Source organism: Anolis sagrei, chromosome 11 (assembly GCF_037176765.1).
Source record: "Anolis sagrei isolate rAnoSag1 chromosome 11, rAnoSag1.mat, whole genome shotgun sequence".
NCBI classification, from domain to species: domain Eukaryota; kingdom Metazoa; phylum Chordata; class Lepidosauria; order Squamata; family Dactyloidae; genus Anolis; species Anolis sagrei.
The window spans coordinates 28,073,281-28,099,234 of NC_090031.1; the positions used below are offsets into that span (position 1 = coordinate 28,073,281).

At 43.5% G+C, this 25,954-nt stretch overlaps 2 protein-coding genes across 2 annotated transcripts in view; both read right to left on the minus strand.

Moving 5' to 3' along the window:
• LOC132763822 (maestro heat-like repeat-containing protein family member 2A) overlaps nt 1-1,550 on the minus strand; it is a 31,766-nt gene extending 30,216 nt beyond the window's left edge. The window contains exons 1-2 of the mRNA XM_067472244.1: nt 1,444-1,550; nt 1,211-1,362 (exon numbers count right to left, since the gene is read on the minus strand). Of these exons, the coding sequence (XP_067328345.1) occupies nt 1,211-1,362; nt 1,444-1,522 (231 nt within the window). The 5' untranslated portion in view covers nt 1,523-1,550. The remainder of the gene's footprint in view (nt 1-1,210; nt 1,363-1,443) is intronic.
• A 6,962-nt stretch (nt 1,551-8,512) lies between these two features.
• On the minus strand, nt 8,513-25,898 carry MKS1 (MKS transition zone complex subunit 1). Its single transcript, XM_067472077.1, has 18 exons — nt 25,720-25,898; nt 24,397-24,500; nt 24,242-24,309; nt 23,186-23,341; nt 23,009-23,106; nt 22,442-22,570; nt 21,665-21,769; nt 20,051-20,159; nt 19,741-19,797; nt 18,165-18,207; nt 18,005-18,067; nt 16,954-17,024; nt 15,630-15,699; nt 14,659-14,766; nt 14,432-14,565; nt 13,140-13,222; nt 11,265-11,362; nt 8,513-8,695 (listed from the first exon to the last, which is right to left on the minus strand). Exons 1-18 carry the CDS (start codon nt 25,797-25,799, stop codon nt 8,577-8,579), a joined length of 1,695 nt encoding a protein of 564 aa, XP_067328178.1. The 5' UTR covers nt 25,800-25,898; the 3' UTR covers nt 8,513-8,576.
• Nucleotides 25,899-25,954: the final 56 nt, after the last annotated feature.

Below are 25,954 nucleotides of genomic sequence, written 5' to 3' on the forward strand. Positions count from 1 at the left end.
GGATAGATAGATAGATAGATAGATAGAGATAAAAGGAAGGAGAGAGGAGTAAAGGATGAATAGGAGGGAGGGAAGAGAAAAGAGAAAAGAAAAAGAATGATAGATAAGACGGAGGGAGGGAGGATGAAAAGAAGGAAAGGAGGAAGAGGGAAAGGGGAGGGAGAGGGGAAGAGAGGCAGAAGGAAAAGATGGGTATGAGGGAGAGAGGAGAGAGAATGGAAGGAAGGAAAGAAGGAAGGAGGAGAGAAGTAAAGGATGGATGGATGGATAGATAGATGGAAGGAAGGAGGGAAGGAAGGAGGAGAGAGAGGAAATGAGGGAGATAGATAGATAGATAGATAGATAGATAGATAGATAGAGGGGATAGATGGAAAGAATGAGCAGAAGGGAGGGAAGAGAAAAGGAAGATAAGAGGAAGGGAGGGAGAAAGAGGAGGAAAGGAGAGAGAGTGGAAGTGAGGGAGAAGTAAAGGATGAATAGGAGGAAGGGAGGAGAGAAGAGAGAATGGAAGAAAGGAAGGAGACAAGGAAAGGAAGGATACAAAAAAGGAAGGAAGGAAGGAAGGAAGGAAGGAAGGAAGGAAGAGAGAGAGAGAGAAGGAAAGGGTGGATGGATGGTTAGATGGAAAGAAGGAAGCCAAAAGGATAGACAGATAGGAGGAAAGAAGGAAGGAGAGAGAGGAAGAGGGGGAGAATGAAAGGATGGATAGGAGGGAGAGAAGGAGACGAGAAAGGAAGGAAGGAAGGAGAGAGAAGGAAAGGAAGGGAAGAAGAGAGGGAGAGAGGAAAGAGAAGGAAATGATAAGAAAGGATGATAGAAAAAAGGAAGAAGAAAAGGGAAGGGGGAAGGAAAGGTTGGATGGATGAAGAACAGGAGAGAAGAAGGAAGGGATGGATAGGAGGAAGAAGGAAGGCAAGATGATAGGGAAAGGGAAGAAGTCAGGAGAGAAGAAAGAAGGAAGGGAAAGAAGGGAGGAGAGGAAAGGAGAAAAGAGAAGGAAATGATAAATAGAGAAGAGGAAGGAAGGAAGACAGGATCAGAATCCAAAACGACCTTCACGGGTTAGAGATGTCAATGGGGAGTACACAAAATATGGGATGCAGGTATATAGGATAGGTGAGACTTGGCTTGAGAGCACTTCCTGTGAAAGGGAGGTGGGCCAAGTGTGTGATGCAGCAGCGGAAGAGGCCAAGGCAATGCCGATGCCCACCTGTGGGTTTGTGTCAGGGAGCCAGGTGCGGGCGAGGCAGGCGTAGAGCGGGAAGAGGTAGGATGAGAACTGCCGGGCGCTGATGCGGGGCCACGGGGCGCGCTCCCACTTGCGCAGGTAGATGCGGATGGCGCGGCACATCTGCCCCAAAGCTGACGGAGGAGACGACAACGTTCAGGTCACACCATGGAGATCCTGGGACCCACCCCAAAAGGGAAGGAAAGGCGACTCACCTTGGCAAAGGGCCTGGCGCCTCCGGACACCCTCCATCCCACGAGTGACCGTCTGCAGAGTGGTCAGCGTGATGCCCATGAAGGGGATGCACTGGAGCACTGAGCGGAGAAGAAGAAGACAGGCAGGTAAATAGATAGATGAGTAGATAGAGGAATAGATAGATAGATAGATAGATAGATAGATAGATAGATAACTAGATAGATGAATAGATCGATGGATCGATCAATAAATTGAGATAATAGAAAGATAGATAGATAGATAGATGATAGATAGATAGATAGAGATGAACAGATAGATAGATAGCTGAGTAGATAGATAGATAGATAGATAGATAGATAGATAGATAGATAGATAGATAGATAGATGGATGACTAGATAGAGAGATAGATAGAGAGATAGAGAGATAGATAGATAGATAGATAGATAGATAGCTGAGTAGATAGATAGACAGATAGATGACTAGATAGATAGATAGGAAGATAGATGAGTAGATGGAGGGAGGGAGGGAGGGAGGGAGGGAGGGAGGGAGGGAGGGAGGGAAGGGTGGATAGAGAGAGAGAGAGATAAATGAGTAGATAGATGAATAGATGGATGGATCTATAGATAGAGATGAACAGATAGATAGATAAATAGCTGAGTAGATGGATGGATGGATAGCAACACCAGAGGCACACCAAGTGGCCAGCTACTGCTCAAAGGACATTTAGCATCATGTCACGTTTTTAAAACTTTGTGTTTTTAAATTAATTTTAACTGTACCCTCAACTTACTTCTGACACAATAAATAAATAAATAAATAAATAAATATTAGACTCATGGAAGGGACCACCAAGGGCCATCCATTCCAACCTTCTTCTGCCATAAAAGAAGATAAAGTTACTATTATATCTATTACTATAATTATAATAATAATTATTACTATTATTATTATTATTATTATTATTAGACTCGCAGAGTTGGCCTCAAGAGGCCGTTCCATCCGACCCCCCTTCTGCCATAAAGGATTGCTATTATATTACTATCCATTATTATCTATTTATTATTAATATTATCATTATTAGCTTCACGGAGTTGGAAAGGACCATTATTATCTATCTATTGTTATTGTTGTTCTTATTATTATTGGACGGCTTGCTCCTGTTCATGCAGGAGGCTAGGATGGTGTTGGCCTTGTCTGCCGCAGCCTGGCTGCGGGGCCTCTCTGACTGACCGTTGTTGGCGGCCACCTTGCCCAGGGTGCGGAGGGTGAACTCCTCTGGCTGGATGAAGGGCCTGAGGTGCCGCTGGAGCTCTCGCATGACCGGGAGGAAGTGCTGTCGGGAGAGGCGCGCAAGGGCCCTGCTGGCCCACGCCTGCAGGCGCTGCTCCTGCGCTGCCTCCTCCTCCTCCTGGAAGAAGAACAAGGAAAGAAAGTTCCTCTGAGCATGTGCAAAGGGCCCTTCCTTCCCTCCTTCCCTAGGTCCCTCTTGCAAAGCGTCTGGAAGGCATAGTGGTTTAGAATATGTAAAGAGGCTCCCTCTGAGCACATGCAGGGTGTGCTTCCTTCCTTTCCCAGGCTCCTCTGAGCATGTGCAAAGTGTCAGGAAAGTGAAGAGGCCACTATCAGATAGTTCCAATTGAAAAGAGGCTCCCTCTGAGCATCTGTAAAGTGCCCTTCCTTCCTTCTCCAGGACCCTCTGAGCTTGTGCAAAGTTTCAGGAAGGCAAAGAGGCTGGTGCATTAGAAAACATAAAGAGGGTCCCTCTGAGAATGTGAAAGTGCCCTTCCTTCCTTTCCCAGGATCCTCTGAGCATGTGCAAAGTGCCAGCAAGGCAAAGAGGCAACTATCGGATTGGTGCAATGGAACATGTAAAGAGAGTCCCTCTGAGCATGTGCAAAGTGCCTTTCCTTTCCCAGGACCCTCTGAGCATGTGCAAAGTGCCCTTCCTTCTTTCCCCAAGGTCCTCTGAGCATGTGCAAAGTGCCAGCAAGGCGAAGAGGTCCCTATCAGATTGGTGCAATGGAACATGTAAAGAGAGTCCCTCTGAGCATGTGCAAAGTGCTCTTTCTTCCTTTCCCAGGTCCCTCTGAGCATGTGCAAAGTGTCAGCAAGGCAAAGAGGCCCCTATCAGATTGGTGCAATGGAACATGTAAAGAGGTTCCCTCTGATCATGTGCAAAGTGCCCTTCCTTCCTTTCCCAGGTCCCTCTGAGCATATGCAAAGTGCCCTTTCTTCCTTTCCCAGGACCCTCTGAGCATGTGTAAAGTGCCAGCAAGGCGAAGAAGCCCCTAACAGATTGGTGCAATGGAACATGTAAAGAGAGTCCCTCTGAGCATGTGCAAAGTGTCAGCAAGGCAAGAGGCCCCTATCAGATTGGTGCAATGGAACATGTAAAGAGGTTCCCTCTGATCATGTGCAAAGTGCCCTTCCTTCCTTTCCCAGGTCCCTCTGAGCATATGCAAAGTGCCCTTTCTTCCTTTCCCAGGACCCTCTGAGCATGTGTAAAGTGCCAGCAAGGCGAAGAAGCCCCTAACAGATCGGTGCAATGGAACATGTAAAGAGAATCCCTCTGAGCATGTGCAAAGTGTCAGCAAGGCAAGAGGCCCCTATCAGATTGGTGCAATGGAACATGTAAAGAGGTTCCCTCTGATCATGTGCAAAGTGCCCTTCCTTCCTTTCCCAGGTCCCTCTGAGCATGTGCAAAGTGCCCTTTCTTCCTTTCCCAGGACCCTCTGAGCATGTGTAAAGTGCCAGCAAGGCGAAGAAGCCCCTAACAGATTGGTGCAATGGAACATGTAAAGAGAGTCCCTCTGAGCATGTGCAAAGTGTCAGCAAGGCAAGAGGGCCCTATCAGATTGGTGCAATGGAACATGTAAAGAGAGTCCCTCTGAGCATGTGCAAAGTGTCAGCAAGGCAAGAGGGCCCTATCAGATTGGTGCAATGGAACATGTAAAGAGAGTCCCTCTGAGCATGTGCAAAGTGCCCTTCCTTCCTTTCCCAGGTCCCTCTGAGCATGTGCAAAGTGTCTATGCCTCTATGCAAAGTGTCATAGAGGCAAAGAGGCCTCTATCAGATAGATGCAATTGAAGATGTCTGAGCATGCACAAAGGGTCCTTCCTTTCTTCTCTGAGGTCCCCCTGAGCATGTACAAAGTGTCAACAAGGCAAAGAGGCCCCTATCAGATAGTTGCAACTGAAAAGAGGGTCCCTCTTGTTGGAGGAAGCAACCTTCTCAAGCCTTCTCTATGTGATGTTTGTCTGTTTGTAACCTAAAGTATATACCTTGTTTGATTTGCATATTCCTTATCTCTATATACTTAAGCAGTGGGAGGGGCTGCAGGTCACGGTACCGACTCAGCGACAGTTTAAAATGTTCAGGATTAAACAGGATGACAGGCAATGACTATTTGAGAAGTGTGTTGAGTGTTGAATGAGATTGAGTATAGAAGTCTGTCCGAGTGCAGAAGCTCATGTTTGGAAGTTAGAAACTGTTGAGGGTCCCTCTGAGCCTGTGCAAAGGGCCCTCCCTTCCCCAAGGAGCCTCACAGTTCAATGTGAACCACCAATGGGTTCCAATGTACCCATATCGCTGTCCCCGAACACCCCAAAGGAGTGGCGTCCCAACCGCAGGCGGGTTCCAGCTTCAGGCCGTGGTCCATCAAGGCTTGGAGGCAGCGAAAGATGGCCGCCTTCTGCAAAGAGGAAGAAGCCTATGGAGAGAATAAGAGGCGGAGGAAGGCGTCAACATTTATGCACTATCCCTTCCTATTATATTCCGATAGTGAAGTCATGATGGCCTCTATCACTTCGACCCATCTTGACACTATTCTTCTAAGGATGCAGCCTAGAATCATATTGGCCTTTCCAAACCACTGGATGTTGAATCAGGTATTCAAATTGTTTTGGGCACTGTCTTTCTGCCCAGCATTCCCTGATTCTATTAGTTAATATAGAAATTATTATTTGTATTAATAATAATATTTATACTGTGGTTTTTCTCTCTAAAAAGAGACTCAAAGTAACTATTATATTTATTATTATTATTAATAATAATAATAATAATTAATTATTAATAAGTTAATGTTGTTGTTGTTGTTCATACGTTCAGTCGTCTCCGACTCTTCGTGACCTCATGGACCAGCCTACGCCAGAGCTCCCTGTCGGCCGTTACCACCCCCAGCTCCCTCAAGGTCAGTCCAGTCACTTCAAGGATGCCATCCATCCATCTTGCCCTTGGTCGGCCCCTCTTCCTTTTGCCTTCCACTTTCCCCAGCATAATTGTCTTCTCTAGGCTTTCCTGTGCTTGTTTGTGGGACTAACATAACTCAAAAACCACTAGACGTCGAATCAAATTCAAATTGTTTTGGGCACTGTCTTTCTGCCCAGCATTCCTTGATTCTATCTATTAGTTAATATAGAAATTATTATTCGTATCAATAATAATATTTATACTGTGCCAAGTTTGGTTCAATTCCACCGTTGGTGGGGTTCAGAATGCTCTTTGATTGTATGTGAACTATAAATCCCAGCAACTACAACTTCCAAATGACAAAATCCATTTTTTTCCATACATTGGGTTCTTAGGTGTCTTGTGTCCAAATTTGGTGTCAATTTGTCGAGTGGTTTTTGAGTTCTGTGAATCCCACAAACGAACATTACATTTTTATTTATATAGATATATGCAAACACACATATATACACATATACACAAATATACACTCACACATACACACACACAAAGCACATATACACAGACTGGGCCACAGCAATGCGTGGTAAGGGATGGCTAGTGTATATATGTGTGTGTGTGTATATATATATAATATGTTATTATTATGCATACCTTTTCCGGTTGGAGTGGGAGCAGAAGCACCGGTGCCTTTAGCATCAGTTGTCCGCACCTTCTGTTTGTTTCCTCTGCTTCTTGGTTTGTCTCTTCCAGAAGAGATGGTTGGCAGAAACCAGAAAACAGAGAGATAAGAGCGAGAGATATGATAGGTACATCATAGAATTCTAGAGTTGGAAGGGACTCCAAAGCTCATCCAGTCCAACCCCCTTCTGCCGTAAAGACACCATTTGATCCTTCCTGGCAGATACCCTCACCGACCTGTATTGGATGCGTTCCCCTTGGTAGCCATGACTTCTGTGAAGAGGCTCCTCCTGTGTTGTGCTTTGTGTTACACGATTCTCTCCGACTCAGAGGGTCAACCTGATTCGATGAGGCTTTGATCAAGGCCACTTTGCAATCCCATGGAACTCACTGCTTGGATCCGTGGCCCCGATCCAAGCGGAAGAGGGCCAGGCCCTTCTTTGGGTCTCCCAGAGAGGAGGAGGCCAGGATGGAGGATGGAACCCAGGGCTCTGTGTGACTTCACTTGGGGAGCCAGGCAACAGGAAAGGCGGGAGAGGAAGAGGAAGACGGAGCGAGGAAGAGGAGGAGAAAGGAGAAGGAAGAGGACAAGGAGGGAAAGGAAGCAAAAGAGGGAGAGGAAAAGGGCAAATAGGAAGGAAGGGAGAAGGAAAAAGGAGAAGAAGGACAAGGAGAGAAAGAGGTGGGAAAGGAAGGAGGGAGGGAGGAGAAGGAGAGAAAGGAGGAGGAGGAAAAAGGAGGAGAAGGACAAGGAAAGGAAGGAAGAGAGGAAAGGAGGAGAAGGAAAAGAAAGGAAGGAAAAGAGGGAGGGAGGTGAAGAAGGAGAGAAAAAAGGAGGAGGGGAAGGAGTAGGGAAAGGAGGGAAAGGAGGAAGAGGGAGGGAGGAGGAGAGAAGGAAGGAGAAGGAAAAAGGAGGAGAGAAAGATAGAAGGAGGAAAAGGATTAGAAGGAGAAGGATGGAAAGGAGGGAGAGGAGGAGGAAGGAGGAGGGAGAAGAAGAAGCAGGAAAAGGAGAAGAAGGAGAGAATGATCGGAAGAAAAAGGGGGAGGAGGAGGACAAGGAGAAGGAGGGAAAGGAGCTAGAAGAAAGAGAGAAGGAGAAAGAATGAAAAAGGAGAAAGAGGGAATAAAGGAAGCGAGAGAGGAAGGAGAAGGGAAAGGAGGTGAAGAAGGGGCAAGGAGGAAGGAAAAAGGAGAGAATGATAGTAGAAGGGAAAAGGAGGAGGAGGACAAAGAGGGACAGGAAGGGAGGAAGAAAAAAAGGAAGGAAGGAAAGGGGGAGGAAAGAAAAGGAAAAGGAATGAAAGAAGGGGAAGGGAGGGAGGAGAAGGAAGGAGAGAATGAAGGTGAAGGAAAAGGAGGAAAAGGACAAAGACGGACAGGAAGGAGGAAGGAAGAAAAGGAAAGGAAAAGGAAGGGAAGAAGGGGAAAGGAGAGAGGAGAAAGAAGGAGAGGATGAAGGAGAAGGAAGAGAAGGACAAAGAGGGACAGGAAGGGAGGGAGGGAGGGAGGGAGGGAGGAAGGGAGGAAGGAAGGAAGGAAGGGAAGGGAAGAATGGGAAGGGAGAGAGGAGAAAGGAGAGGATGAAGGAGAAGGAAAAGGAAGAGAAGGACAAAGAGGGATTGGAAGGGAGGGAGGGAGAAAGGAAGGAGGGAAGGAAAGAGGAAGGAAGGAAAAGGAAGGGAAGAAGGGGAAGGGAGAGAGGAAGGAGAAAAGGAAGGGATGGTAGCAATAAGCAAGGAGGGAGGAAGGGCAGGTGAGTTCCAAAACCTATCCATCCATCCATCCAGTGGAACCTTGGACACGTTGTGATTGACTGGAAAAGACACTAAAGTCTTGACAACATGGAAGGAAGGAAGGAAGGAAGGAAGGAAGGAAGGAAGGAAGGAAGGAAGGAAGGAAGGAAGGAAGGAGGAAAAATGGCCCAGAGTGGCTTCCGTAAAAATTAATATAAATTTATTTCTGTTTAAAAATAACACAACAGCATTCCCTTGCAGAGTAATATGAGCATCGCTTTGAACATATATACAGACAAAACAAAACAGAGCTCCTTTGTTTACAATCGAAGGAAGAACAGTCTCATCAAAGAAGGTATGTTTTCATGGACCCTTGGATTTGAACCTGGAAAGAGTCCGTTGTTGTTGTTGTTGTTGTTGTTGTTGTTGTTATCGTCTTGCTTTCAAAAAGGACAGCCCAGGGGCCAACGGGGAATCTTTTGCAATGTCCTGCTTCCCCAATAAGGTGCAACGAGATCTATCGTCCACATCCCCGAAAGGGAAGCTCTCAGGACTCCCCTCCGCCCAAATGGGCCGCCGCCAAAGAAGTCGAAGAAGGCCGGATCAGGTCCTGCGGGAGGCTCTCCCGGGCCTCTTGCATCCGGCGCCGGGCCCTTTGGAAGGCCTCTGCAAAACAAGGAAGGAAGGAAGAAGGAAAGGAAGGAAGGAAGGAAGGAAGGAAGGAAGGAAGGAAGGAAGGAAAGAAGGAAAGAGTCACCGCATAAATGGAGAAGGACCAACCCAATGGAATCACCAGTCAAAAAAGGACAAGGGACACTCATTCCAATTCTATCTATCTTTCTACCTACCTACCTACCTACCTATCTACCTATCTATCTACCTACCTACCTATCTATCTATCTATCTATCTATCTATCTATCTATCTATCTATCTATATCTGTCTGTCTGTCTGCCTATCTATCTATCTCTTTCTTTCTTTCTTTCTACTTATCTATCTACCTACCTATCTACCTACTTATCTATCTATATCTGTCTGCCTATCTGGCTTATCTATCTACTTATCTATTTACCTACTTATCTACCTACCTGTCTATCTAATGTGTCTGTCTGTCTAATTACCTGCTTATCTACCTACCTACGGAATGTTGGAGGACAGGAGAAGAAATTTAAAGATGGGCTCAAAGCCAACCTTAAAAACTCTGGCATAGACACTGAGAACTGGGAAGCCCTGGTCCTTGAGCGCTCCAGTTGGAGGTCAGCTGTGACCATTAGTGCTGTAGAATTTGAAGAGGCACAAAAGAGGGCGAAAGAGGGAAATGTGCCAAGAGAAAGACGCGTCAAGCCAACCCCAACTGGGACCGCCTTCCACCTGGAAACCGATGCCCTCACTGTGGGAGAAGATGCAGATCAAGAATAGGGCTCCACAGTCACCTACAGACTCACCCCCAGGATACTACACTTGGAGGACCATCATCCTTGGACTAAGAGGGATCACCTAAGTAAGTGAGTAAGTACTACCTACCTACTTATCTGTCTATTTATCTATCTGCCTTTCTGTCTGTCTATCTATCTACTTATCTGTCTATCTACCAACCTACCTACCTATCTACTTGTCTGTCTGTGTCTATCTGTCTATCTATTTATCTAGATTCCTGTCTATCTATCTACATCTACCCATCTGTCTGCCTACTTATCTGTCTACTTATCTACCTACCTACCTACCTACCTACCTACCTCTGTCTGCCTGTCTACCTATTTCTCTGTCTACCTACCTATTATCGATTTATCTGTCTACCTACCTACTTATATGTCTGTCTATTTATCTATATACTTCTCCGAGTACTTATCTTGACTTCCTTGTCTACGTATCTACTTGTCTGTCTGTGTCTATCTATCTGTCTATCTATCTAGCTTCCTACTTATCTAGCTGTCTGTCTATCGACATCTATCTATCTATCTATCTATCTATCTATCTATCTATCTTAGTGATGTCTATTTATCTATCTACTTATCCATCTGTCTATCTATCTATCTATCTGTCTATCTCTGTCTATCCATCTACCTACCTACCTGTCTACTTGTTTGTCTGTGTCTGTCTGTCTATCTCTCTCTCTGTCTATCTACCTACTTATCTGTCTCTTTCTATCTATCTGTGTCTATCTGCCTACCTACCTGTCTACTTGTTTGTCTGTGTCTGTCTGTCTGTCTATCCTATCTCTCTTCCTATCTATTTATCCACCTATCCATTCTTTCCTTCTCTCCCTCCTATCTATCTATCTGTCTGTCTGTCTGTCCGTCCGTCCGTCCATCCATCCATCCATCCTTTCCTCCTTCCATCCATCCACCCATTCTTTCCTTCCACTTATCCATCTATCCTTTCCTTCTCTTTCCTTCCTTCTATCAATCCATTCATCCTTTCCTTCTCCCTCCCTATTTCCTATCCATCCATCCATCCTACCTACTTCCTATCTGTTTATTTATCTATCTATCTATCCATCATTTCTTTCTCTCTCTCCCTTCCTCCGATCTATCTATCTATCTATCTATCTATCTATCTATTTATCTATCTATCTATCTATCTATCTATCTATCTATCTACTTATCTCTCCCACTCTCTCTCTACTTTTCTATCTATCTGTCTACTTACCTATCTATCTGTCTGTCTCCTTACTTATCTCTCTCTCTCTCTCTCTCTATCTACCTATCCATCCATCATCAAATCCTAGTCTTGGAAGAGACTCCAAGAGCCATCTATATCTATTGCTATCCATAATAATTCTATCGATAACTATATTGATACCTACTGGCTGTCAGGAATGGTAGGAGTTGAAGTCCAAAATTGGCCCATGCCTTTTTGTGTGTCTGTTAGGAGCGACTTGAGAAACTCCAAGTCACTTCTGGTGTGAGAGAATTGGCTGTCTGCAAGGACGTCGCCCAGGGGACATTGCCCAGATGTTTGACCATCCTTGTGGGAGGCTTCTCTCATGTCCCCGCATGGGGAGCTGGAGCTGACAGAGGGAGCTCATCCACGCTCTCCCCGGATTCGAACCTCCGACCTGTTGGTCTTCAGTCCTGCCGGCACAAGGGTTTAACCCATTGCACCACCGGAGGCTCCGGCCCATGCCTGATCCAAAGGTAACCCAAAGGGCAACCCAACAGGTCGAAAGGGGATGGACTGGATGGCCTTTGCCCCCCCGCCAACTCTAGGGCCCCTCCCCTCTCTCCCGTCCTCACCCAGGACGCCGTAGAGGGAGCCCTGCTGACCCCAGCCGCCCAGCCGGTCCAGGACGCTCTGCATGCGTTTCCTCATGGAGCTGGAGTCCAGGAAGGCCCTGCAAAGGGGGAGAACAAGTCTCATAGAAGCACGGAAGCCTGGAGTTGGGAGGGATAGCAAGGGCTATCTAGTCCAACCCCCCTTCTGCCATAAAGGGAGATAGATTTCCATCATCATCATCATCATCATCATCATCAGACTCATACAGTTGGAAGTAACCGCCAAAGGCTATCTAGTTCAACCCACCTTCTACCAGGCAGGAAGACAGAATAATAATAATAATAATAATAATAATAATAATAATTATTATTATTATTATGCTGCAAGTCGCTTTTGGTTGCTTCTGGTGTGAGAGAATCAGCCATCTATAAAGACGTTGCCCAGGGGATGCCTGGATATGTTCAATCCTGCGGGGAGGCTTCTCTCATGTCCGCCCAGAAGGGACAGAGTTTCATCTACGCTGACGATCGCGCCATCACCACTCAAGCAGGGAGCTTTGAAATGGTTGAACAGACGCTCTCCGAAGCTTGAGGCGCTCTTACACTGCCTATTACAGGGGAAAATCAGCTGATTCCTAATCCATCTGAAACACAGACGTGTGCTTTCCATCTTAAGAACACACAAGCATCTCGCCTACAGACCCTCAAAGGCCATCCAGTCCAACCCCTTTCTGCCAAGCCGGAAGAAGGAATATTATTATTTGATACACAACAGGACTGGTGCACAGCAAACAAGATCACTCTGCTGGCTGTTGTACGAGATCACACATTGGACCCAGATGGTAATTTTGTCAGCGCCGATTGTATTTAAGTGCAGACCAAGGTCTTGAGGCACTGCACCTATTATTATAATAATAATAATTATTACTATTATTGTTATTTAAAACACAAGATGAGTCCACAGCAAACAAGATCACTCTGCTGGTTGTTGTATCAGATCACACGTCGGACCCTTCCCAAGTGTCTAGGACTGTGTGATGTATTGGCGAATAATGCGTGCAGATTCCAGTAAGGTGGCCTTCTGCAGCTGGCAAATAGTAATCTTGTCAGCGCCGATTGTGTTTAAGTGCAGGCCAAGGTCTTTAGGCACTGCACCCAGTGTGCCAATCACCACTGGGACCACCTTGACTAGCTTGTGCCATTATTATTATTATTATTATTGTTGTTATTATTATTATTATTATTATTATTATTATTATCAATTGTGTTTAAGTGCAGGCCAAGATCTTGAGGCACTGCACCCAGTGTGCCAATCACCACTGGGACCACCTTGACTGGCTTGTGCCAGAGTCTTTGCAGTTCGATCTTTATTACTATTATTATTATTATTATTATTATTATTATTATTAATTATCAATGGTGTTTAAGTGCATGCCAAGGTTTTAGGCACTGCGCCCGTTGTTGTTGTTGTTATTTGAAACACAACAAGATGAGTACACTGCAAACAAGATCACTCTGTTGACTGTTGTATTGGATCACACATTGGACACTTCCCAAGATTCTAGGACTATGTGATGCATCGGTGAATAATGCGTGCAGATTATTATTATTATTATTATAGAGTTGGAAGGGACCTTGCCATACATTTCTCCTTGTGGATATCTATTGTGTTAGTTTTGACCTATCAGCTCTCTCATCGGCGAAGGAGATCTCGATCCTGTCTTCTGGGCTATCAGAAGATTCCCCATGTGGTTCCCACCTGCGCTCTTGATGAGGAGGCCCCCTAAAACTCCCTCCAAGCCCTTGATAAAGACCTTGACCAGTGTCAGGACCCTCCTAATGGTGCCCAAAGGGGCTCTTCTTCCCCAAAGTGAGGTTGCCTTTCTTTCCACTCACTTAGACTGCTGAAGGCAGTGAAGGCGGAAGGAGACGCTGCCTGTCGTCTTCGTGCGGAAGCCGAAGCGGCTGAGCCGGTCACCCTGGAAGGAGAGGGGAAATGGTCAGGAGGGGTGGGGCAGAGGAAGCCCAGGGAAGGCCAAGGAAATCAAGGAAAGTTCAGGGAGGTCAAAGGAAGTCCAGGGAAATCAAAGGAGGTCAAAGGAAGTCAAGAGAAGTTCAAGGAAGTCGAGGGAAATCAAAGAAAGTCAAGGATAGTCCAGGGAGGTCAAGGGAAGTAAAAAGAAGTCAAGGGAAGTCAAAGGAGGTCAAGGGAAGTCAAGAGAGGACAAAGGAAGTCAAAGGAGGTCAAGGGAAGTCAAGAGAAGATAAGGGAAGTCCAAGGAAGTTGAGGAAAGTCAAAGGAAGCCAAGGAAGTTGAGGAAGGTCCATGAAAGTCAAACAAAGTGGAGAGAAGTCCAAGGAAGGTCCAGGGAGACCAAAGGAGGTCAAAGGAAGTCCAGGGAAGCCAAGGGAAATCAAAGGAGGTCAAGGGAAGTCAAAGGAAGTCAAGGATAGTCCAGGGTGGTCAAGGGAAGTCAAAGGAAGTCCAAGGAAGTTGAGAAAAGTCAAAGGAAGTCAAAGGAAGTTGAGGAAGGTCCATGAAAATCAAAGGAAGTAGAGAGAAGTCCAAGGAAGGTCCAGGGAGACCAAAGAGAAGTCCTAGGATGTTGAAGGAAGTCGAGAGCAGTTCAGGAAAATCAAGGGTAGTCCCGAGAGATCAAGAGAAGTCCAAAGAAGCCAAAGGAAGTTCAGAGATGTCCTCAGAGGTCAAAGAAAGTCAAGGGAAGTTCAAAGGAATTTGAGGACAGTTCAGGAAAGTCAAGGGAAGTTTAGGAAAGTCAAAGGAAGTCAAGGGAAGTCCAGGGAGGTCAAGGGAAATTCAGAGAAGTCCTAGGAGGTCAGGGAAGGTCAAAGGCAGTTCAAAAAGGTCAAAGGAAGTCCTGAGAGGTCATAAGAAGTTCAGAGACGTCCTGAGAGGTCAAAGAAAGTCAAGGGAAGTCGAGAGAGGTCAAGGGAAGTCCAGAGAAGCTAAAGGAAGTCAAGTGAAGTAAAAGGAAGTCCAGGGAGATTAAAGCAAGTCAAGGGAAGATCAGAGATGTCCTGGGACATCAAAGGAAGTCCAGGGAGGTCAAGGGAGATCAAGGGAAGTCCCTCTTATGACTTGTAGGGCCCGTCCACCCAACGTGAAGGTACCTGAAGGGCTTTGGGGCTGGCTATTTTGGTGGTGGTGGTGGGGGGGGGGCACTCACCGTGAAGGTGCCTGGCAGGCGGCTGTAGGTCAGGTCCTCCAACTCGGGCGACCCCCCAACGAAGAAGCGCTGCAGCTCCGCCCGAGGGCCCAGCTCGACAGGGCGCCAGGTGGAGGCACTCACGGTGTGGGACCCTGTGGGGAGGAAGGCAAGCCAACTCTATCCCTCCAGAGCCACGCAAAGGCGACTCAGAGGCTGCACCATCAAAGCGCCGAGTCCCTTGTTACCTGGCGTGGTCGGCAAAGCCACAAAACCGTAGCCTTCGACCCGCGACCGCTGCCAGAAGTCTAAGGAGAGAACCTCAAAGTACAGGACCGGCCATTGAGAAAGCGACCCTGGGAATAAAAGGGAAAAACGTTGAGGCCAAAAAGAAATTGTGGAGAGCCACAGGGAAAAGCAGGGAAGACCATCATTATATTACAATACTTATTATTATTATTCTACATTACAATTATTACCATTATATTTTATAATAATATATTACTATTATATTACAATATTATCACCATTTTACATTACAATTATTCTTCTTGTATTTTATAATAATAAATTATTATATTACACTACTATTGTTATCATCATTATATTTTTATATTTTTATTTATTTTCATATCAGGAGCGACTTGAGAAACTGCAAGTTGCTTCTGGTGTGAGAGAATTGGCCGTCTGCAAGGACGTTGCCCAGGGGACGCCTGGATATTTTGATGTTTGACCATCCTTGTGGGAGGCTTCCCTCATGTCTGTGCATGAGGAGCTGGAGCTGACAGAGGGAGCTCATCCGTGCTCTCCCCAGATTCAAACCTGTGACCTGTCGGTCTTCAGTCCTGCCAGCACAAGGGTTTAACCCATTGCGCCATCGGGGCTCCTTATATTATATTTTATTTTTATAATAATATATGATTATATTTCAATAATAATAATTTCTTTACATTATAATTATAATTAAATTTTTATGATATATTATATTATAATACATATTGTTATTATACGTTACATTTCAATTATCATTATCATAATATTTTATAATAATAACCTATTATTATATTACAATACTTCTTCATTGTCATTATTAAGATTTTGCATCATTATTATTATCATTATTATTATTCCAGTGCCTCTCTAACTGCTTTGGTCTACAATATGAAGCGTTGCTTGGGAGAGGTCTCCATTCATCCACCCATCTATTGCCATGACTTACCCTCGGCCTCGTCCTCTTGGCTGAAGAAGACTTCCAGGGTGAACGGGAAGGAGAAGAAGGCCACCCGCTCCTGGAGAGAAAAGGAAGCTCCACAAGTCAGATCCTGGAGATTATGATGATTATTATGATTATTAGCAGAGAATGGAAGGCAGTGGGGATAAGACAAGCCCAGTATGGAAAGGACCCCAAGGGGCCATCCAGTCCAGCCCCCTTCCACTAGGCAAGGAAGATTCTATTATTATTATTATTATTATTACAATATTATTGTTGTTGTTGTTGTTATTCCAACTCTAGTAGTCTAGTAGTAGTAGTAGTAATAATAATAATAATAATAATAATAATAGACTCCTAGAGTTGGAAGGAATCCCAAAGGTCATCCAGTCCAATCCCCTTCTATCATAAAGGACAATAGAAATACATTGTTGTTGTTGTTGTTGCTGTTGGAAGGGAACCCAAGGGGCCATCCAGCCCAGCCCCCCTCTGCCAGGCAAGAAGATGATGATGATGATGATTATTATTATTATTATTACAATATTATTATTGTTGTTGTTATTCCAACTCTAGTAGTCTAGTAGCAGTAGTAGTAGTAATAATAATAATAATAATAATAATAGACTCCTAGAGTTGGAAGGGATCCCAAAGCCCATCCAGTCCAACCCCCTTCTATCATAAAGGACAATAGAATTACATTGTTTTTTTTAATAGTTTTTATTAAGTTTAAGTTTTATTAAGTTTTTAACATTGTTATTGTTGTTGGAAGGGACCCCAAGAGGCCATCTAGTCCAGCCCTCTTCTGCCAGGCAGGAAGATTCTATTATTATTATTATTATTATTACATTATTATTGTTCCTGTTTTTATTATTCCAACTCTAATAGTCTAATAATAATAATAATAATAATAATAATAATAATAATAATAATTAAAAAAAAACTTCTAGAGTTGGAAGGGATCCCAAAGGCCATCCAGTCCAACCCTCTTCTATCATAAAGGACAATAGAATTACATTGTTGTTGTTGTTGGAAGGGACCCCAAGGGAGCATCCAGTCCAATCCCCTTCTGCCAGGCAGGAAGATTCTATTATTATTATTACATTATTATTGTTATTGTTGCTGTTATTCCAACTCTAGTAGTCTAACAACAACAACAATTAATATAGTAATAGAATCCTAGAGTTGGAAGGGATCCCAAAGGGTCATTCTATCCAGCCCCATTCTGCTATTAAAGGATAGAATTAAGTATTAATATCTATTACTGTTAAAATCTATTATTATTAGAATTGCATTGAGTCTATTGTCATGCTGAACCTTATGGAGCTCTACCTACCCATCCGCAGGTCTTGGTGGTGCAGGTTTGGGTGACTCCGGAGAGCGGCTGCGATGGCGGGCAGGACCAGCCTAAGAGGAAGCAATGGTCGTCACACTCAGATTGGGAAGGCACAACCCGATCCCTCCCAATAAATGGCCATGTAGCCAAAGACACATGGCTGTAGATATGAGAGAGAGACAGATATATCATAGAATCCTAGACTTGGAAGGGACCCCAAAGGTCATCCAGCCCAACCCCTTTCTGCCAAGAAGAAAGAGAAATTAAATTATTATTTTTATTGTTGTTGACCCCAAGGACCATCCAGTTCAATCACCTTCTGCCCAGCAGGAATATACAATTAATTATTATTATTATTATTATTATTATTATTATTATTGACCCCAAGGACAATTCAGTTCAAATCCCTTCTGCCAGGTAGGAAGATAGAATTATATTGTTGTTGTTGTTGTTGTTGAATAATCCTGGTGGCGCAGTGGGTTAAATATTATTGAATTATAATAATAATCTTGGTTAAACTGCTGAGCTGCTGGTTCAAATCCAGGGAGTGGGGTGAGCTCTCTCTGTTAGCCTCAGCTTCTGTTTGAAAACATGCAAATGTGAGTATATCAATAGGTACTGCTTCTGCAGGAAGGCAACGGTGCTCCATGCAGTCCCAGAGTCAAACATGACTGGACTTAATGTCAAGGCAAAACCTTTACCTTTACTTATTATTATTCAGCCCAACCCCCTTCTACTAAGCAGGAAGATAGAATTGCATTATTATTATTATTATTATTATTATTATTATTATTATTATTATTTTATCCCTCCTTGGGAGTCGAGAAGGGCGGGGTATAAACGTTTGAAATAAAAATAATAATAATAATAAAATAATAAAATAATAATAATAATAATATGCATAGGGTTGGAAGATAATGTTTGAAATCATAATAATAATAATAATAATAATAATAATATGCATAGGGTTGGAAGACACCTCCTCCCTCCTGTTAGTCTGCTCCCCATTGACCCCAAATAACCCCGAAGGCCTCCACCCGCCTTCACTCACCGCTGGGCAGCTCCAGGAAGAAGTGGATGTAGAGGTGGTCGTATTCATAGCCTTGGGCCGAAACTGGGAGAAACAAGAAAGTGTTGAAACTCCCATTGCGGGACTGGGACCCCCCTTTTCTCCTCATTTTCTCACAAATTGGAGCAAGAGAATCACTTACCAATTTCGCCGTTCACAAAGAGTCGGAGAGCGCCAGGAACTGTCTGCGAGGGGAAAGAGAAGGGAGGCCACTCAATGGCAAGGCACACGGGACACTAATAATAATAATAATAATAATAATAATAATAATAATAATAATAGGTTCTCAGGCCAGTGACAACACCAGCTGAAGAGCTGGTGTTGTCCGTAGACAGAAGGCCATTAAATCCAACCCCCTTCTATCATAAAGATAGAATTACATCATCATCATCATCATAATCATCATCATCATCATTATTATTTGATGCACTACAAGATGAGTCCACAGCAAACAAGATCCCTCTGCTGGCTGTCGTATTGGATCACACGTTGGACACTTCCCAAATGTCCAACATCCAAATATGTGATGTACTGGGGAATAATGCATGCAGATCAGAGTAGGGTGGCCTTTTGCAGATGACAGGTGGTAAATTGGTCAGTGCCGATTGTTTTTAAGTGCAGGCCAAGGTCTTTAGGCACAGCACCCAGTGTGCCGATCACACTGTTGGAAGTTGTGGCCCAGTCTGTGTACATGTGTTTTGTGTGTATATATTTGTGTATATGTGTGTTTGCGTGTATATATATGTGTGTGTGTGGTTTTGCGCATGCATTGTAATGTATTCTTTGGGTTTTTTTGGCTTCTGAAGTCCCTTCCGTTGTGTTTTTCAGTGTTTTTATGAGTGATGGTCACTCGTTGGTCTGATAGGTGTATTGTGTCCAAACTTGGTGTCAATCCATGCAGTGTTTTTTGAGTTATGTTAATCCCACAAACGAACATTATTTACGGTATATAGATTATTCAAAACATAGACCTCTAAAGGCCATCAAGTCCAGCTTCTTGCCATATAAGAAGATAGAATTACTATTATATTATGATCCGTTATTTATTTATTTATTTATTTATTTATTATTATTAGAATCATAGTCAGAAGGGACCTCCAAAGGCCATCTAGTCTGGTCTCCTACCATATAAAATTACTATTATATCATGATATGTTATTATTTATTATTATCTAATATTATCTATTATTATTATTATTACAATCAGAGAAGGGACCTCGAAAGGCCATCCAGTCCAACCCCTTTCTGCCAGGCAGTAAGACAGAATTACATCATCATCATCATCATCATCATCATCATCATTCAGAGAAAGGACCTCTAAAGGCCATCCAGTCCAACCCGCTTCTATTTTATATTATTATTACATTATTATTATTATTATTATTATTATTAGAATCATAGGCCATTCAGTCCAACCCCTTTCTGCCAGGCAGTAAGACAGAATTACATTATTATTATTATTATTATTATTATTATTATTATTAATCAGAGAAGGTACCTCTAAAGGCCATCCAGTCCAACCCGCTTCTATTTTACATTATTAATACATTATTATTATTATTATTATTATTATTATTATTATTATTATTATTATTCTACTCCTAGAGTTGGGAGGGGCCCCTAAAAGATATCCAGTCCAACCCTTCCATTCAAAGCCCTCCCGACAGATGGCCAGTCAACCTTATTTTCCCAAAGGCTTTTTGGAAAAGGCCGCTCACCATTTCGAAGTCGGAGCCCACCAGTCCGGAGAGATACTCCTTGTGCCGGCTGTACAGCTGAGGGATAAAGCAGAAAGAAGAAAGATCAGGCTTCAAACTGAGTCAAAGCATTGCATTATTTCAGGAAACAGGTAACTTTATAGGACTAAACATCACCCTGGATGCTAGGGGAGCGTTACTAGTGACGCCACAAACTGATAGTGATAGCATAGTGATCTTGTTTGCTGTGTACTAATCTTGTTATGTATCTAATAATAATAATAATAATAATAATAATAATAATAATAATGGTTATCCCGCCAGCACGGACGTCCTTGAAGACGCGCTGCTCCCGGGCCTCGTCTTCGTGCTCCACTTGCGGAGAGGCGTTCTGCAGGGTGACGCTCCACACTTCCCGCTTCTCCCCTTCCAACTCGATCCTTGGCAGAGAGACAGAGATAAGGATGAGGATGAATCATAGGATCATAGAGTCTAGTCCAACCCCCTGCCCTGAAGGGAAAGCACAATCAAAGCATCCCTGAACAGATGGCCATCTAGCTTCTGTTTAAAAGATTCCAAGGAAGGAGCCTCTGCCGGACTCCGAGGCAGAGAGTTCCACTGCTGAGCAGGTCTAATAAACTCTTCCTCATGTTCAATGGAATCTCCTTCCCTGTCATCTGAACCCATGGCTCCATTGAGTCCTAGTCTCCAGGGCAGCAGAAAACAACAAGCCTGCTCCCTCTTCCTTATGACACCCTTTCACATGAATAGAGAAGGTACTGCATATTCCATCATTCATGGTCTGTAGTCTCCCTAAACTGCACCAGGACATAAAGTGGGTCACGGGGGCTCTGTGTGCCAAGTGTGGTCTTGATCCATCATTGGTGAGGGTCGCAGTGGTCTCAGGAAGTGAGTGAAGGTACTACAAGTCCCATCATCCATGGTCTGTAGTCCCCCAAACTGCACTAGGATATAAAGTGGGTCACAGGAGCTCTGTGTGCCAAGTGTGGTCTTGATCTATCATTGGTGAGGGTCGCAGTGATCTCAGGAAGTGAGTGAAGGTACTGCAAGTCCCATCATCCAAGGTCCGTAGTCCCCCAAAGTGCACCAGGACATAAAATGGATCACGAGGGCTCTGTGTGCCAAGTGTGGTCTTGATCCATCATTGGTGAGGATCGCAGTGGTCTCAGGAAGTGAGTGAAGATAATTCAAGTCTCATTATCCATCTCAGGAAGTGAGTGAAGGTACTGCATATTCCATCATTCATGGTCCGTAGTCCCCCAGACTGCACCAGGACATAAAGTGCGTCACGGGGGCTCTGTGTGCCAAGTTTGGTCTTGATCCGTCATTAGTGAGGATCGCAGTGATTTCAGGAAGTGATTGAAGGTACTGCATATCCCATCATCCATGGTCCATCTTCCCCCTAACCACAACGGGACATAAAGAGCATCATGGCGGCTCTTTGTGCCAAATGTGGTCTTGATCCATCATTAGTGAGGGTTGCAGTGATCTCAGGAAGTGAGTAAAGGTACTTCAAGTCCCATCATCCATGGCCCGTCTTCCCCCTAACCGCACCAGGACATAAAGTGGGTAACGGGGGCTCTGTGTGCCAAGTGCGGTCTTGATCCGTAATTAGTGAGGGTCGCAGTGATTTCAGGAAGTGAGTGTAGGTACTGCATATCCCATCATCCATGGTCCATCCTCCCCCTAACTACAACAGGACATAAAGTGCGTCATGGAGGCTCTGTGCGCAAAGTTTGGTCTTGATCTGTCAATGGTGTGGGTCACAAGAGATGGTCCACGCACAGCATGCCCTGCATCTTCTCATGCCAGAGATGAGTATTATCAACATCCTTGGCAGGGAAACAGGGAAGAGGAGGAGGAGGAGGAGGGTGCAGACAGGTACTCAGGTGTGACCGCGCCTCTCCCTCTGGCTGCTGCTCACCTGTAGGGCCCTTTGCTCCCCGTGAAGTCCGGCTTGACGCTGAGCACTCCATTGCCATCCACCTGGAGAGTGCACAGGACGTGCTCATTCTCCCGGAGGCCCAGTCTGTGCAAAGGGAAAAACCTGTTAGCGTCAGCCTTCGTTGCCGCAGCATCGCAGCTCTTGCTGGGCTGAGAGGTTGCAAGGAAATTGGTATTATATTACTATTCACTGCTATCTATCTATCTATTATTATTGACACAAAAGCACAGTATGTAAAATAAATGATAATAACAAAATAACAATAATAAATATAATAATAATATAATGATATATTAAAAATCATAGTCAGAAGGGACCTGCAAAGGTCATTCAGACCGACTCCCTTCTGCCAGGCAGGAATATTATTATAACAACAACAACAACTATTATTATTATTATTATTATTATTAAACTCATAGAGTTTGGAGGGACTTCCAAAGGCCAGGTAGGAATTATGATGATATTATTATTCATGGTTATCTATTATTATTAGGGCAGCACTCAAACACAAATTCTAATAAGAATAATAATGATAAATGAAATAAAAATAAATGATAATAACAAAATAACAATAATAAATATATAATAATATAAATATAATAATGATATATTAAAAATCATAGTCAGAAGGGACCTCCAAAGGCCATTCAAACCGACTCCCTTCAGCCAGGAAGGAATATTATTATTCATGGTTATCTATTATTATTAGGGCAGCACTTTGGCCAGACAGGAAAGGTGCTTGGGAGCGGGACTCACCTGCCGGGGGGCCCCAGGTCGGCCATGATGTACATGGTCTGGAGGGGAGTGTTGAGGACGTGGCTGCTCTTGACAAACTCCTCCGAAGGCTCCCAGGTCACGATCCGGGACTTCAGGCCGGGCCCTTCCCTGCAGAGGAAAAGGAGAGAGATAGGCAAGGAAGGAAAGGAAGGAGGAAGGAAAGAAAGATAGAGAAGGAGAAGGAAAGGAATGGGAAAGGGAGGGGAAGGTAGGAAAAGAAAGGAAAGGAGGGAGGATGGGCAGGGGGGAAGGAAGGGAGAAAGGAAGGAAGGAGAGAAGAGGAAGGTAAAGCAAGGGAAATGAGGAAGAAAGGAAGGAATAATGGATGGAGGGAAGGAAAGAAAGAAAGAAAGAAAGAAGGAAAGGAAGATGAGCAGGGGGAAAAGAAAAAGGAAGGGAGGAAGGAGAAGGGGGGGGAATGTAAAGGAAGAAGGAAAAAAGAAAGGAAGGAAGGGAGAAAGAAAAGGGAAGGGATGGAGGCAAAGAAAGAGCCAGGAGGAAGAAGAGAAGAAGAAGAGAGGGATAACTGAAGCCTTTTGGGCCGACCTGGGCCGGCGCTCCTGCCGCCTCCTCCGGACATTGGCCATGCGCTCGGCCAGGTAGGAGGGTTTTTCCTCAGCCGCCGTGGTCACCTTCTGGCAATGCTGCAAGGCAAGAGGAAGAAGGCTCACGGACCCAGCTTCCCTCTCTCAGGGCTCCCCATAGATGAGACGGGCACCATACCTCCTCCAGGTTGGTGAAGCGGTCGTGATCCGTGTAGGTGAAGATGCGGGCGTTGCTTCTCCCGCCGGTCTCCTCCAGCCGCAGGACCTCCCGGTGGTACTGGCGGTCAAGCGGTGTCTGGCAGGCCGCGGCGCTGCGGTAGAGGTCCACCTCGAACTGAGGGCACATGGGACGGAAGAAGGAATGAAATGGTATGATTGGGGCAGAGGAGAAGTGACCACAGAATTTTTTGCTGTACATAAGTATAGAATTGAAAACAGGAGCCATCAGAATGTTATGAGAATATATGGGATATATATATATTAAAAGGTGACTGTGACAATGTTATAATTTATGTGTATATTTATATATAAAGGTCATCCAGTCCAACCCCCTTCTGCTTTAACAGAAGACACTGTCCGATCCCTCCCAACAGGTGGCCATTCAGCCAATAGATAGCCATAGAATGAATGAATATGTGTGTGTGTGTGTGTGTGTGTGTGTTATAGAACCCTACAGTTGGAGGGACCTCAAGGATCATCCAGATAAATGGCCACAGAATATCTATATCTAGGTAGATATAGATATATGAGATATATATTATGTATATCAGAGAATCCTACAGTTGGAGGGACCCCAAGAACCATTCAGTCCAACCCTCTTCTGCTTTAAAGGAAGACACCATCCAAGCCCTCCCGACAGATGGCCATTCAGCCAAAAATAGATGGCTATATATTTATTTACATATATACATATATACGTAGAAATACACACACACATGTATGTATAATATCTATGCATTTGACATAGACTTGCCTGGCGGAAGAGCTTCTCCATCCAAACCCTCCTAACAGATGACCATTCAGCCAAAGATAGATGGCTATACACATATATATGTATGTGTTTATAATATCTATGCATTCGACTTAGACTTGCCTGGCAGAAGAGTTTCTCCATCCAAACCCTCCCAATAGATGGCCATTCAGCCAAAGATAGATGGCTATAGATATTATATCTATGTGCATGTGTGTATCTATAAATATATATATAATATCTCTGCATTCGACATAGACTTGCCTGACTGAAAAGCTTCTCCTGCCATCCAACTACGACCTCTTCGCGCTCCTCCTCCGGACAAGGGGCACCTGAAAGACACAAGAGTAGGCCGACGGGTCAAGCATGCGGCTTTGGCCAATGTGGTCCCGGCCCAAAAGCCCAAAGCAGTCACTCACTTGCCACAGGGCCAAGGGTGGCCAAGCCGATGAGCTGCTGGCCGGAGGAGGCTTGGAGCTGCTGAAGGAGAAGACTGGTAGACGTCACCCGCTGGAGGCCGACCCTGCGTGGGAGGACAAGAAGAGCCAACCTCTCACAACATAATACTACTACTACAAATAATGTGTGTGTGTGTGTTGTGTGTATACATATATATATAATATACCTATCTATATATATAGGTATATAAAATATAGCATACAACATATATCATACATATTATTAACATATAATATTAATCTATAACATGTACAATATATAAAAATTATATTAAAACATTAATCTACAATATATAACATCTATAACAGGTATATAAATAACACTATTAATATAATATTAATCTATAATATATAACATATTATATAATAATAATGTATATAATATTAATCTATATAACATATAATATATAGTAAATAATATTAATATATTACAGTATATAAACCATTAATATGATACACATATATATTATTAACTTATTACAATATAAATCTATAATATATAACACTTAATATATAATACACATTATAATATGTATAACACATAATACGTAATATATAATATATTACAATATAAATCTATAATATACAATATATATAAAATATAATACATTACCAAATAAATCTGTAAAATATAATATTATGACTATAGATTATAAATATATAATATATAACATAATATATAAATAATGTTATAAATATAGAAAAATGTATAATACATCACATATTTTATAAATTTTATTTATAAATAATATTACTATATTACAATAGAAACCTATTATATACAATATTAATAATATTTTACAGTATAAATCTACAATATATACATTATATATAAAATAAATAATATTAATATATTACAATGTAAATTATAATATATACCATACAATTTATAATAATAAATATTATTAAATAAATATAATAAATATTATTAATCTATTTCAATATATAAAATTACTATTATTATTATAAATATATTACAATATAATTTTCTATAATATATAACATACAATATACATAATAAATAATATTAATAAATTTTGAAAATATATTTTAATTTTTTTTTAGTTTCCATATGTTTTCATATGGAAACTGTTTTCATATGTATATGTGTATCTATCTATCTATCTATCTATCTATCTATCTATCTCTGGTTGTGGGAGTCCCTTTCTCCCTGAGGTGTTTTGTTGAAGAAGAAACAGTGGCGCCCAACTCGAGCGAAGGCTCCGGAGTCCGCACTAGGCCTCACGGGAGAAAAGGGGCGATTAAAATGGCGGTAGGCCTCACCGGACGCGGAGGTTGCCGATGGGGTCCCGGGAGCGATAGACGGCGACGCCGGTGTCCTCATTCCACGCCGCCTCTGCCATACCCAGAGCCTTTTTTCTTTTTTTCCTACGCGAGTCTCAGGCTGCGCTGTTCCTGCTAGGCCGCGTTTCCATGGAGACGGCAAGATGGCTGCGGTTCTCAAAAGTATCTGGCTCTATTGAACTCCAACCCCCACAATCCTTTGCGCAGCAGTTAA

What these genes read in the sequence shown, in the direction of transcription:
- MKS1 (XM_067472077.1), bottom strand. Translation starts at nt 25,799, where the DNA reads ATGGCAGAGGCGGCGTGGAATGAGGACACCGGCGTCGCCGTCTATCGC. An exon ending in GGCTTTGCCGACCACGCCAG is followed by an intron (nt 14,566 to 14,658) that starts GTAACAAGGGAC and finishes TCCTCCCCACAG; the next exon opens with GGTCCCACACCGTGAGTGCC. An exon ending in CTCCCTCTACGGCGTCCTGG is followed by an intron (nt 8,696 to 11,264) that starts GTGAGGACGGGA and finishes CTTGTTTTGCAG; the next exon opens with AGGCCTTCCAAAGGGCCCGG.